This window comes from Aquarana catesbeiana, linkage group LG04 (assembly GCF_042186555.1).
Source record: "Aquarana catesbeiana isolate 2022-GZ linkage group LG04, ASM4218655v1, whole genome shotgun sequence".
NCBI lineage: Eukaryota > Metazoa > Chordata > Amphibia > Anura > Ranidae > Aquarana > Aquarana catesbeiana.
Window position 1 is genome coordinate 508,794,447 of NC_133327.1, and position 15,457 is coordinate 508,809,903.

Sequence of the window (15,457 nt, forward strand, 5' to 3'; positions counted from 1 at the left end):
AATGGCTATTGTTGCAATATTTTATGTCACACTGTATTTGCACAGTGGTCTTTCAAACACAATTTTTGGGGAAAAATACACTTCAATGAATTAAAAAAAACGAAAAAGTAAAGTTAACCCAATTATTTTGTTTAATGTGAAAGATGTTACGCCGTGAAAATCGTGAGAGAATCGTCCTCTTTCTTCTAAGCAAAAAAATCGGGATTCTCATTTTAGCCAGAATCGTGCAGCTTTACTCTGGGGCCTTTCAAAAAAGGTGTGTATATGTAATAACAGATCATGTAACACTTAGATTGCACACAGGTTACATAGTAGGTGAGGTTGAAAAAAGACACACGTCCATCAAGTCCAACCCATGTGTGTGATTATATGTCAGTATTACATTCTATATCCCTGTATGTTGTGGTCGTTCAGGTGCTTATCTAATAGTTTCTTGAAACTATCGATGCTCCCCCCTGAGACCACCGCCTGTGGAAGGAAATTCTACATCCTTGCCGCTCTTACAGTAGAGCGGCAGGTCTACATCATTTCACTAATTATGTGACTTCAGAAGGTAATTGGTGGCACCAGAGCTTTTTATGGGCTTCATAACAAAGGGGGTAAATACATATGCACATGCCAATTATCATTTTTTTTATTTCTGAAAAATAGTTTTATGTATATATTTTATTTCACCAACTTAGACTATTATGTTCTGATCTATCACATATAATTCAGATTAAAAAAAATTAAACTAAAGGCTGTAATGTAACAAAATAGATAAAAAGCCAATGGGGGTGAATACTTTTGCAAGGCACTGTATACCAAAGATGCCATCAGATTATTGTAAAGGATAATATTGAGGATAATTATTTGTTGGTAATGGCAGATGTCTCCTCTTTACACCTGTATCCCTCACCTTTTGGGCTTTGAGGCGGTAGAGTATTACCTTTCTCAAGATGAGACTGTGCCCCGGAACCAATGGGAGTTTTATTATGGATTTACTAATGTTAGCCTCAAGCCATAATTTTGATGGGAAGTTCTATTTGCAACAACGTGGGGTAGCTATGGGCGCTAAATTTGCCCCAAGCTTGGCCAATTTATTCATGGCCAAGTGGGAAGAGGAGGATGACTTCGACGATGTCTATGTCCAGGCAGGACCTGAATTGGTCCTATGGGCCAGGCACATAGATGCCACCCTCCTCCTCTGGAATGGTAGCAGGGAAACATTGGACACCTTTTATGACCCAACTTAATGCAAATGATCGGGGTATAACCCTGTCTTATGAGGCCAGCCATGTTTCCATACATTTTTTGGATCTTGAGATTAAGGTAAAGAATAAACTGGTCACTAAAACATACTTTAAAACAGGGATCCCACAGGCAGAGGCATGTAGTTTTGCAACAGCTGGAGGGCCTCTAGTTTGAGACCCCTGCTTTAAAAATACAGACTGTAACTCTATTTTAACTACTGATAGTGTCCACCATCAGGCCTGGCCCCATTCAGTTCCTCGTAGCCAGTTTGTTGGGCTCTGTCGAAATTGTACCAATTTTTCCGATTTCCGAAGACACCTGTGTGTTAAAACAGATTTTTGTCAAAAGATTATAATCCATTAGATCTCGATGTTGAGATTGCTAGAGCGTCGGAGTTGGATAAGAGGGACCTTTTCAGTGATTTGGCCAGGTGGTCTTTTGTTACTGGGTTCTCTATTCAACACAAACAGATCAAAGGCATTTTCAATAAGTGCTGGAATGTCTTGAAAAACAATCAGATTTTGTGTCTAGTCATTCCAGATAGGGCTAAGGTGTCTTTTAGAGGAGCACCTTCACTTAAGGGTGTGGTGACCCCAAACTTAATCAACCCTCCAATTAAGTCGTGTTTTTTTTCATAACATGGTTGGTTATTATCCATATGAGAAATGTAGCGTATGCCGGTATAACATTTATTCTTGCCAGGAAGGTTGAGTCTTTTAGGTCCATGGTCACTAATTGTACATATTCTAACAAGGTTTTTTTACATGTGCCAAGAATATTGTTTGAATATTGGTAGAACCACAGGCACATATTCAGAGAGTTAATGAACACATTTGCAATGTCAAAAAGGGGCTAACCAATCAGTGTTCCCAAACATTATCTATGTCATCATAATAGAGATCCCACTGGTACACAGTTCCTTATAATAGATTATTTTACAGCCCCATGGAAGGGGGTGGGGTTCTACTAAGAAGGGAGTTTCAAGACTTGAGACCTTTTTGATATATGAATTAAAGTCCTTCTGTGCGGGTTCCTGCACAGATAACTATTCAAATTGACCCGAAGTTGCCAAAAGTAGTACAAAAACTTTGGGAGTTGGTGTGGCAATGATTCAGATGGTGCTATTGCCGGCAATAGCCACCGATTTGGCATGCGACTTGACATGTCAAATTGCATGCCATGTGGGCTCAATCCCTTTTTTTTGTCAGTTTATATATTTTTTACTTATTCATTTTTACATACTTATTCATTTTTTACATATTTTTCACATTTTTGCCCCTCCTTTTTTCGCGGTACTGTTCTTTTGTTTAGGTGATTTGTGCATACGGCCATTATAGATTTGCCAATTTGGGATATCTTCCTGGTTGTCCCTCCGTTTTAGGTTGTGGTCTTTCTTTTTTTTTTTCCCGGGTGTTGTCCTTTTAAATTCATGTAATTGTATACCATTCACCTGCTTCTTAAACATTTACTTGTTTATATAAAGAGCATTTTGTTATACAGCATATATTTCTTTCATGTTTTTTATTTTTTTTATTGTTTTTTTATATGTAATTCATTATCGATGACAGGTGTTTTGTTTTTACTCACATCTGCCCAGTTTCCAGCCACATTTTATTATTATTTATGTCCTGAGTATTTTTTCATTCCACCTTTAATGCATAATAATTTTTTTCATGATTTTTTTTTTTATTTTATTTTGATCTCCATTTTTCATTGGTCGGTCCATTCTTCTCATGCACACACTGGGGTATTTTTAGAAGGAGGCCTGGTTGTATTTTTGTGTTCGATTCTGGGGATGGCTATCAAGGTAGGCGGTTTTTTTTACCTGCAGATCGCATATGCACTGGTTGGAAATTGCGAATTATGGCAGCACGCTTCCGTTCGTTGGTGGTTAACCCCGGAAACGAGCCCTGAAACGCACACAGCACTATTGTGTTTGGCTGCACGTCCGTGCTTTTGCTTAGCGGCGGCTGGAGCAAGGCTTGGAGCGCACGCTAGTCGCCATCTTGCTCCAGTTCCAGCTGCCATTGCAACTTAGGACACCGCTGTGCACTGCTGAATGTAATTTGTTTTATTAGTACTGATCTATAAATGCAATGATCGGGGGGCTTTCAGCCCTACGAGGATGTCATCATATTTGACTAAATGTGTCTGGGTCCAGCTATCTGCCTAAGTCACTGCACTATTGTAATGAGCGCTGTATACCTTTTATCCATGTACGTTTTTTGCACTTTTAAATAAATTAATTGAAGATGGTTTTACATGATGCTTGGTGTATTTCCACATGTACATCGGTTCTGGGAGAAACGGCAGGTCCATGGTCAAGTCTTTTTGCACCAGAGCTGTGGGGATTTGAGTGGTCTATTCTGCAGAAACACCTGGGAGATCCATCTTGCCTGTTGAATGTCTACTTACCTCTGCCTGAGTGACTCATTGCTGTAGTGTATTTGGGTCCACATTTTCTGGTAAGCGTACCCTCATCACCCAAGGTGGTGTGATTCTCACATTGGTGGCCATCCATGTTCAAAGATCACCATCCTAAGCACTTATATGCACTTATATGCACTTTTATGCACTGCGTTATTGCACGGGTACACAATAGTTGTCCCTTTATGAACTATTTATATATGAACTTTTTTTGTTTTTTTACACAAAGTAAAGTCTCATCACCCGAGTCTACCTTTTGCATTTATATGTATGGATTTATTTTAGGTTCACATTGCAAGTTGTGATAACCATACTGCACTTTTTTAGCGCAGCACCTTTTATATTTCTGATTTTACACAATAATTGTCAATTGTGGTGCTTGTTGCTTTGTTCAAACATCAGCGCGGTAGTTTTTTCAGAATTTTATTAGTTTCTTACCTACCTGTCTGCTGCTGTACACTGAACTGTGCTGAGCTGAACACCTGGCATTGGGAACATAGCGGCTGCGCCCCGCACACCTGCCCGGGCCAGCTTACCTGCAAGCAGTGACTCCCTCTCCGCCCACTGACTTCCAGGAGTGATGCCTCTTCGTTCCGTTATATCGATTAAGCATCGGAGCATTTACACAAGTACAAATACTCAAATGCTCGCTATTGGCACCGATGCTAGTATCGATATCGGTGCAACCCTAGCTGTAATATCATAAGACATTTCTGGAAGCAAAGGTAACTCATGTATGTGACCTCTTAACTTCTCTGGATTATTAATTGAGATAAGTTACAGCTATCTCCATCCAGAATGTTTTTCATGGGTACAAGGAAAACAAACAAAATGGATTCTTCTTGTAAGGAGAAAAACAAGCTCACTGTAAAAGACCATTATGCTTGGAAAAGTTATAGGAAAAGGAGGTAGCCCAGCAAAAAAAAAAAAATATGTAAGGTATTTATGATGTAGTATCAGGTGGTACTCCTGGGTCTGCACTATTTGTTCTGTGTTTCTACTTAAATGAGCTCCTGGCGAAAGATATTTAATTGAGCACTAGAAAAGGAGCCTTTTTGCGGGCATTAGCTCAGAAGAAATGTATAAGGCTGTAAGAGCAAATCTGGTCTCCGCACGCAACCATCAACACAGTGGTGTGTTTTGCAAGTGTGGCAGCTGCCTGAGTTCAGTGGCACTGCTGAACACTGACTGCGTCTGATTGGATGCTGTCGCTGTTGATTATAGGTGGGTCATGGTGGCTGAGTTAGCTTCTGGCTTCTAATGCCTTTGATTCTTTCAGCCGCAAGATCCTCCCACCATAGTTCTTAACACTTTGTCTGCATGGAAGTTATATAATAAATGCCGCAAGTAGCGTGATACCTCTTGGTAATGGCAACCTTTAATTTAAACTCCTATCTGCCATTAATGGAACGTTTTCTTTGCGGGAAGTGATGGTATGGCTGGTGTCCCTGGTGTTGATTTAAAAAGACAAAATTAACCAACCTTAAGTTTTTATTCCTTTTTTTTAATATACTGTAGCTCTTGCAAATGAACACCTTTATGTCCAGTCAGAATGGCAAAGCCCTCGCCTGGCCATCAATCTGCTATGCCATCCTGACTGAACGTCCTATGGCTTTCTTCACATCACGTCGTGTGCTAGCGCCGATCAGTGATGAACACCGGTTAGTGTAATGAGCCAATTATGTAGACTCTTTTACAATGTGATCAGCTGTGTCCAATTACAGCTGATCACTTATAAACAAATGCTGGTTATCGGCAATGCTTTTTCTCAGCGCTGTCAGTGTCCAGTTACAGGGGACATTTACACTGGTAATCAGTGCAGCCCCATCAGTGCAACATATCAGTGAAGAAGAAAAATTAGTTATTTGCAAAATTTTATAACCCAAACAATCTGTTTCTTTTTTCAAAATGTTCTATCTTTTTTTCATTTAGCAAAAAAGTGTAAAAAAACCCAGTGGTGATTAAATACCATCAAAAGAAAGCTCTATCTGTCTCAAAAAAATATATAAAAATTTAATTGGGATGCAGTGTTGCATAATGCCTCAATTTTTCATTTAAAGCGCAACAGCGGTGAAAGCTGAAAATTGGCCTGGGCAGGAAGGGGGGAAAAGTGCCATATATTGAAGTGGTTAAAAAGAAGAAAAAACTGTCCCTAAACATATTACATTTACCAGATCATCCAGTCACCAGAGATATTGTAGAACACCTGATGCAATTTTACCTGCATTATTGGTGAAAGAATAAGTACCTCAAATATAGTCTGACATATTTTGTGGAATACCTAAAACAAATCTTTAGTAGACACTATTGACTTTCTCAGCATCTAATTGCTATTTATCCCTTTGCGTGATCCTTACTTTGCAACTATCATAAGTATATGCCCAGAATTGCATATGGGCTTCTCTCAATCCAAGTTCTTAATTTGTATTTTTTTTTTAGTAATATTGGTTAGGAAAGTTTGTGCAGGCTGTTGGACTCCTAAAACAATTTTTTACTGCATAGATTTTTTATTCCCCGCTCAAAAGTGAATGCCTCTAAGCGTGCTTTTCCAGTTATATTTTCATGCTTCGTCTGAAGCATAAACAGTAATGTCTGATGAGTTGAGATTTAAATTATATACGAGATGTCTGTTCTTACCCACAAGCACATTGTCAAGGTGAATTTGTTTTGCACAATTCTAGCCTTGGGTTTCTTGAACTAGTTTTTCATAGCCTAAAAAGTATATGTGTACTTTAGAAGTCGCCAAAAATATTTGTACATCTGTTCAAATTTCCAAATGATTGGCCCATTTTAGTCTTGTTGTACCTGTAGTTAACATCTGAATATAGAGCAGAAATTATATATTTTTTTCATTTTTCTTCAGCCTCCAGTTACCTTTCATGACCTTTTTTTGAATGATCAATTTTAGTTTGTACATTAGATCTTCCTTTTTTTTTTTTTTTTTTTTTTTTTTTCCTTCTTTGCTTGCAATAGCAGCCATCTGTACATGGATAAACCACAGGTTTATTTTAAGATGGGCTTTCTTAGAATGCTCATTGGGCCTTTGGGTAAATGTAAAAACAAAAGTGTTTGCTCCTCCCCTATGAATCATACACTTCTAGACCAGAAGTAAGGGCTCAGTTTTAGCTTGGTGAACTTTTTAATTTTGTTCCATGCTCCTTGGGTATCAATTCTGATGGTGGTATTTGGGTTTAATCCATTTGACTACAGAAGTGAGGCTTGTGTTCAAATATTCCTTCTCATAGCAAGCTGTTGCGGTTAGGTGCTAAGATGTGGTTGCTCTGGCCACCTCCCATTGCCATTTTTAGAGAAGCTAAAGGAGAGGGAACCCTTCTATCAATGCCTTGTCCTCCAACTGAAATTATCAGGGTCAGTACAGCTGAAAGTGGACAAGCTGGACTTTTTCCACACCTTTTTTTCTCTCAAACATGGACTTTATTTGAACGCCAGCACTACCATGTGTTAGGGATATGGCAGAGCATCCTGCATTCATCTCCATGCATAATAGGGTTTTTTTTTTTTTGCTTTTTTTTTTAGAATGCTAAATAGGATTTTTTATTAGGATAAAACAGAGGTGTCTCTCCATGTTAACCCTTATTATGGTAGGGATCTTGTGGTTCATAACTGCTATCTGTACGTTTTCCCATTTGACTCAATTTTAATATAAGGCAAAAAAATTAGTCCTCCAATCCAGCTGACCCATTTTCCCCTTTCTCTTTTAGAGCAGGTTGTAGGGTTTTTCCTATTTTGCCTCATTGTTTAATCTCTTGTGGATTAGTCGGCACTGGCGTCATGTTGGAGACAATTTGTCCATCATTGCTTGTAGAGCAGCAACTACCTGGAGCTCAAGGATAAGTTCAGCATATACTTGTAATACTCATTCAGGTTCTTCTGAAAATGCTAAATTTTAATGGATTGTTCAACTGGGATTAGTACTGCCACCAAGTTGAGCTTTGTCTTTCCTAATCATCAATCGATAACTACTTTTTGGTCACCAGAGGACCTTTCTCTCTCTCATCCACAGAAAGTTTTCCGTCCTCAGGTGGATTGGACACTGGCAAGCTGTAGGCCAGACCAGTGTTTTATTTGACTTGATTTTTTTGTAGTATTTAGGAGGATGATCGTTTCTTAAAGTGATTGTAATGTAGTGATGTATATTTAACAAAAAAAAAAAGACGTGTTATACTTGCCTGCCCTGTGCTGTGGATTGGCACAGGGCAGCCTGGATTCTCCTCTTCTCGGGTCCCTCTTGGGCTCGCCTGGCCCCCTCTCCTGACGAGTGCCCCTACAGCAAGTAGCTTGCTATGGGAGCACCCTGAGCAGAGCTGCAGCTCCATGTTTCCATTCAGACACGGAGCTGCGTCCCGGCCCCGTCCCCTTTCTCTCCTCATTGGTTGACTTTGATTTACAGCAGCGGGAGGCAATGGCGCCACACTGCTGTTTCAGCCAATGAGGAGGATTGTCCCGGGCAGCTGAGACAATCCTACAACATTGCTGGATAGAGAGTGGGCTCAGGTAAGTATTAGGGGGGCTGCTGCACACAGAAGGCGGCTTATCTTGATGCATTAAGATAAAAAAAAGTCTGACTTTACAATCACCTTTTTAGGCTCTGCCGTTTTTAAAGGCTGACCCGTGATTTTCAAACCATTCTTTCTTTTTCACTTTTTTTTTTTTTTTTTTTCCAATCGAGTCTCTTCTCTACACTGCAGCTGGATATTTTACCTCTGATTTGCAGTTATCCAATCTTAGTCTGGTTTTTGAACTCTACTCCAACTAGACCCTGCTGGGCTGGGCATTGCCGGGCTAGCCTATAACTGACCCTTGGCACTGGGTTCCACATGGGGCGCTTTCCAGACTCAGTCCTGGTTAATTTAGCTGCACTTATGTCCACAGCCACCAACATTACATCTGCAATTGCCCTGCCTCTGCAAACTTACTTTGGGAATAGGCCGATATGGTAGAGCACTGAGAATTTCTTTTTTTTTTTTTTTTTTTTTTTGTTGCTGGGCACCATTATTCCATTTTGTTGCAGGCTTTGCTGTAGAAGGGGTTAAAGGTGTGGAGCAGAGCGCTGATGTGTCACCTGCTGGGTGAAGTGTTATTGCACATGCTTCCATTCTCTTTCCTTCCATATATTGTTTAGGTAACCTCTCCCTGCTGCTGCACCTGTTGAAAAAAGTTTGATCTCTGCTGCCTGCCTAGAGAGGCTTTGGTCACCTTTGGCCATCCAACGCTCTAGTCACTGGACCTCACCTGCTATCAGCTGGCTGGGTTTATACATACATATGGCCATGCCTCTTACTCTAAGCATGTACATTGTATGTCTGCTCTGTAGCCACAACATGTCTGATTCCAATGAGAAAGTACAGTCCCGCTGTACCAGGTGCCTCCAGTTCAATTTCTTTCAGTGGTTTGGGGGGCTGCATGCAGCACGCCTACTGATCATGCAAGCATCTGCAGCCTGGGATCCTGCTGTCTTCTGATGTCATTTGCTATCTCTGAATCCTTGACTTTCTTGGGTGTGACCAGATTTTCTGCTCATTTAGCTTGGATATTCACCAAGGTCACTCAGGACTTTGTGACCCAAATTACGCAGTTGTTTACTGACTCCGAATGTAAAGGCCAAAGCATGCTCTAATACCGTCTCCGTCGAACATGAAGATCTTGTTTCTAAGGCACTTAAATTCTAGACCTAAGAACCTACCCCTGAGGGGTCACAGTGTACTGCTAATTCTCCCAAGTTAAAGGGGGATGTTTCAATTATTACATTAGCTACAGGTGGAACAAATTTAGGCCAGTTCACCAGGGACCAGTTTTCTCATTTCAGCAAGGATTTAGTTCAGAAGTGGTTTGTTCCCACCCAGGATTAGGTCATGTCTCAATTTACCAATTTGACTACCATACCAGTGGAGGACGCACCTGACCTAAATGATAAGCGGTTGGAAGCCCCTTCCAGAGCTCTTCTTTAGATCAGATCCTGTGCTTCATTTATTTCCATACTTTGTCAAACCTTGTCTGACTGGTCAAAATGGATCTAACCAACACAGTTGTTCATCCTTTCCTCGTTTAACATGTGAAACTAATGGCTGTAGAGTTACATTTGTGACAGTTTACAGTTTTCACAGTAAGCTTCCCATCCTATTCTCGCATGCTCCTCCTGCTACATGTTTTGGTAAAGTGCTAGACTACAGAGTTCTCTTGTAAGAAGTGTTTGATCCACATAGCCTTCGAGGCCAGTGCCTCTTTGAACAAGTTTTTGATAGTATCAGTGACGCTACTGGTAGAAAGGTCATCTTCCCGCAGTGGAAGAAGCCCAAGTAGCAGACTGCAAAATTCTCTCTCTCTTTCTCCTCTCTAAGAAGTGTAAATTCTGCAGTTTCAAGTTTTACAAATCCCCAGACAAGCCTTTCTCTGTATGAAAGTGTGCCTTCACTTTCCATAGTGGAGGGATGTCTGTTGACCTTTGCAGATGCTTGAATAGATGGGAGTGTCCCAGGCCTGCAAAATCACGTTTTGCTTTCTTCCACCTCATTGTTTACTCACTTCCAAATTACCTGTGTCGCCACACGCTGGCTAACATATCTTTATCAGACTCTCTTGGGTTTTCTGGATCAAGGCATCATTGCCATAGTTCTTGCAGCAGAATGATTTCAGGGGTTTTACTCCAACATTGTTCCTAAACCCAAAGGGGCCATTATCCCTCATCCCTCATCCCATTATCCCTTATCTTTTACTTCAAGGCAATAAATATTTACATTCAGGTCCAAAAATTCCAGATTTAATCCACCAGATGTTTCATTGCTTTTCCTCATAAGGGAAACTTTATGGCTTCTGTGGATATCAAAGATGCTTACTAACATGTGCCCAGTACACCAATGCCTTCTACGCTTTCTGGTGAGACTACTACATTACTGGCTTGTAGCCCTGCACTTAAGCCTATCTTCTGCACCTAGAGTGTTCATCAAGGTGCTGGCTCTAGCATTGGCCCTATTATGCATATCTCAATTGTGCGTTACATAGACATCCTCTTTTTGTGATAACCATCAGCAAGGGCTCTGTCAGACAATGTATCTCTGACTGTCCAGAGATAGCAGCGATTTGGGTGAATCCTGAATGCTTCAGGAGTTATCACTAGAACAGACTCATCACTTTATGTATCTGTGCCCTCTCATGGGCATTGCTCGGGCTAAAAGGCTCCTTCCTCAGTAGGGACTTAAGACGCTACAATCTCAAGTTTACATTACTTAGTTCAGAAGTCATCCGTCTCAGTGCTTCTGCTGGAGTGTTTTGGAGCCAGTGGTAGCCTTCAAGAGGTTTTCTTTGCCCAATTTTGTCCCAGACCTCCACAGTGCAATATTCTTTCATTGTGGGACAAATCAGTTCGGTCTCTAGACAAAAAAGCAAATGTATGGTAGCCGCTATGATTTTGTCTCTGGACAAAATTATTCAGTTTTGTGTGTTTTTTTTTTTTTTTTTTTTTAAATATTATTTTTTTAATCTTTTCTGTATACTGTCCCCTGGCTGTCCTGCTTGACATATGTAGGTGCCTCCCTTTTAACTACAAGCTTCATGTACAGCCGCTCCCAGTGTCCCACATGCAGGCATACAACCAAAGCCATGCCTCTCCTTCTCCTCATCAGTGATTGACAGCAGTTCCTGAGCTTTGGTTTGGTATCTCTCGCACTGCCTGCATGTAAGGCACTGGGATTGGCTATACGTAAGCCTGTGGTTCAAAACAGGAGTGCACACGAGGTGGAGACTCTGGCAGGACTCCATAGGTCCAGATAGGCAATTCAGCTGGGGGACAGTATGAGGAGCAAGCATAAAGCAGGGAAATCGAAAGAAAAAAAAAATTGCAAATGCATATATGACTAATCATGAATACAGTGTTCCTAAATACTGATTGTGTAAAACAGGAAGTGAATAGAGTTGTACACATAGCAGCGTTGGTGTTGCCTCGTGTTGACAAGGCAGGAATAACGCTGCCTGCGTAGTTTTCTGGCGTTGATGCTTTGCAACCACATCTATCAAAAGTGCATCTTAAGGCATGGTTGCAAAGAGTCAATTGATCACTTCCCGATTAAAATAAAAAAGAAAAATAGGGCTCCTGAGGAGCCTGTGCAATGCATCTGAGATGCTCATTAACGCTATAGGTGTGTTTATGCACATTAAAGCTGGGTTCACACTTACGCAAATTGGATGCAGGTTTACCCATATCCAATTAGCATTACAGGAGACTGACCAGCTCTCAATGGAGCCGGTTCACACATCCCTGGGGTGGCTGTGAAGCGGATTGCACAGGGGTCCTGTGCGTCTTTGGCTCTGTTTCAGGTCCGAAGTCAGGCAAAAAATTTGGGCCTGTTTTGTCCCTGAAATGGAGAATGGATGCACCAGACCCCTGCTGTGAGCCACATCAGATTTCAGTGTCAACCCAGCCTAAAAGCTGCTTTAAATTTCAATGCCTGTTAAACTTGGCATTTGATTACAAAGGTATTTTTCTTTTTTGTAGGAGAAAATAGAAGCAATTAACCAAGCCATAAGTAATGAATATGAAGTCCGGAGAAAAATGTTGATTAAACGTTTGGATGTAACTATACAGTCATTTGGTTGGTCAGACCGAGCAAAGGTAAGCCTATTGTTTTAAATATAGGTCAAGCAAGCCTGTGTTAGCGTTCTAGTGAAACAGTGTTCCTACAAGTTGTGGAGTGTTGCAGTTTATACTAGGGGTCGACCGATATATCGGCCGATATTTGGCGTTTTTTATTTAATCGGCATCCGCCGATTGTGCCGATTATAACTTCAGCACGACTTGACTTCTGTGAAGCGACTTCTATCCTCCTCTGGGCAGCCTGCCAAATCTGATAAAAAGAACCTGAAGAGATACAATGTTTACACTTATGAATAAACTGAACTCTGTGTGTAGAAGCTCTCAGTTTAACCTTTTTAAAGACTAAATCTTTTCTGACACTTGTTGCTTACAAGTAAAAATCCTGTATTTTCTGCTAGAAAATCACTTCAAACCCCCAAACATTATATATATATATATATATATATATATATATATATATATATATATATATATATATATTTTTTTTTTAGCAGAGACCCTAGGAAATAAAATAGCGGTTGTTGCAATATTTTATGTCACACGGTATTTGCGCAGCGGTCTTTTAAACGCAATTTTTTTTATAAAAATACACTAATGATTTAAAAAAAAAACTAAGCAGTAAAGTTAGCCCATTTTTTTTTCATCCAAAAGTTTTGATTACCTGTTTTTGTGTATTTAATATTTAAGATATAGTGGGTTTTTTGGGGGGTTTTTTTTGTTTTTTTTAATCTAAATTATACATACACGTGTACTGATTGGAGGTTTGTTTAATGTTTAAATGTGAAAAAATTTCTGTATCACTTAAGGTTGCTCCCACACTGGAGCAGGAATGCGTTGACGTTAAAACACTGCTAGTTTTAGCGGCGCTTTATCGTCATTTTAGCGGCGCCATTCAGCTGCTAGCGGCCGAGGAAGGGGTTAAAAAAAAAATCGCCCTAACATATCAGCCCAAAAAAATCAGCATCAGCCAGAGAAAAACCCATATCGGTCGACCTCTAGTTTATACCATTGCAGTTATGGCTTGCTGCACCATCTCACTTGGTTACTCTTGCCCATGTGAAGTGATGTTCTAAATTTCAGTTAAAGGGTAACTCCATTTTCGTGGAGAAAAAAAAGTAGTAAATAAAGAAAAAATATAGTGTATACAAATGCCACACAAGTTATATTCTAATTGAATGTTATTAAAAAATGACCTTTCCTTTTCAATCTGCAGATGCTGTAATTTTCTGTAAATGCAATGCAATATGGCTTCCTGGAATTGTTCTGTACACAGTGTGTACTGACCACCACCCAGAAACATAATTTTCTGCTTGTGTGATTGGCTCACCAATTTTCCTAGAAGTCTGCCTAAGATGTAAGTCACATTTCAGGCGTCCCCTGCAACAAAAATCTCATTTTTGGTGAGATACTCCCCGTAGGAACATGTCTTAAGGGATGCAGGCCCAGCAGATTTCCTCATTAGTGCTCTGCAGGTGCACACTTGATAGATAATTATGAAACCTCTCCCATTAGACTCACTCAGCACAGAGGAACATGCAAGGATTTCTTCAGAATAACAAAAGGTGGAAATTTGTAACAAAGGTTGTTATAATACTTGCAGTGTACATTGATCACCCAGAGGGGAATGTTTTTTTGTTCTCAACAAAAGTGGAGCTACGCTTTAAAGTAAATGTGAGTTGTGCAAAAAGCAGTTGGTGTGCCGAATGAAGTAACTCCTAGCAGCAAGGTTTTGGTTTACTATAGTCTTGTGTTGACCTCAGTATGATTGATTTCAGTAAGGTTAAAGTCCATGTACGTAATGGCTTACTATAAAAGTACAACCATGTTTATGGGTAAATAGTAACTGAAATCTCTGTAGGTAATTAGACATGTTTGAAGTTCTCTTTAATAAAAATAATCAAGTGTTACCAAATGTAAGATTTGTCTGTTAGTGACTTTTTATGTACATACGAAGTCAATGAACGTCTAGTTTTAAAGCCTATTATCATTTTATTCAGGTTTTTGTTCCTAAGAATTAATGTCTACATTGAAATTAAGTAGTAACTAGCCAGATTATTTAGCATTTTTAGCTTGTGCAAAAAGTGACACCTGGAAGTTAGTAGCCTCATTAAAGCGGTAGTAAACACATTTTTGGATCTTGTACCTACAGGGAAGCCTTATTATAGGCACAGTAAATATCTCCTAAACTTGCTGTGTTTAGGAAGTATTCACCTTGGATGCAGCCAGTGATGTCATCGGTGCATACGTTCTGAAGATCCAGTTTACCGTACCGGACCTTCTGAGCTCCGTGCCGTAGCCGAGGGAGCTCCGAAGATGGGTATATATTAGCACATTATGCCAATGCTTGCAGGGTATATATATTTTTTTAAAGCCGCAGTTTACTACCACTTTAATTCCCTACTTATAACAAACCTTTTATGTTTACACCTTTTGTATTGCTTAAAAAACTGTCCAAGCTCAGGCCACTAGAGGGCAATGCTGTATTTATTTTTTTCCTTGGCTGAAAGTAGAAATGTACTTCAGTTTACAATAAGCCCTATACAAATGTAATAGCAAAAGTATGCCTGTTGGTACACACCGTAAATAAGGAGAGACCCCAGTGGCTGGAAGGTCTAGCATTTCTCTGTGTAGAAAAGAAAAACGTGTCTATGAAAAAAAAAAATATACTGTAAATTTGAAAAGTAGATTTATTTTATAGTGTGTTTTTGTTTTTTGTTTTTTTTTTTTTGTTTTTTTTACTAAAAAAAAAAAAAGTCTTTAGGGTGCTGTGAAAGAATCATGTGTGAGCTAGTTGTTTAGGAGCGCAGATTCTGGAGCCAAAGAAATATCTGGTAACCTTGTGGAACGTTAACAATTTGAACATGTCATCTGTATCCCACAAAAAACAGAGATAGGGGTAGATATGGGACTTTCATGGTGTAACCTCTCAACAAAAGTACATAGTCAAAAAAAACATTATATAAAACCCAAAATGTTATTTAAATCACGAATATTAAAAGCCAGTTAAAAGTATGTCATTGAGTATTCCAAGCACCCTTATGGGGCGAAACCGCAACAGCCATGCATTGCTACAATGTAATCCTTCATTACAAAGTATGGTTTTTAAATGTATGGTCATAGTGCTAAGGATCGCTCTGATTGTGGATAAGGCACCTCTTTGTGTTTCACAACAAGCTTCTTAAGGAGTAG

General features: G+C 39.8%; 1 protein-coding gene across 1 annotated transcript in view; it reads left to right on the forward strand.

Moving 5' to 3' along the window:
• FAM98A (family with sequence similarity 98 member A) overlaps positions 1-15,457 on the forward strand; it is a 133,966-nt gene that overhangs the window by 72,859 nt on the left and 45,650 nt on the right. The window contains exon 6 of the mRNA XM_073627723.1: positions 12,170-12,286. Coding sequence (XP_073483824.1) covers positions 12,170-12,286 — 117 coding nt within the window. The remainder of the gene's footprint in view (positions 1-12,169; positions 12,287-15,457) is intronic.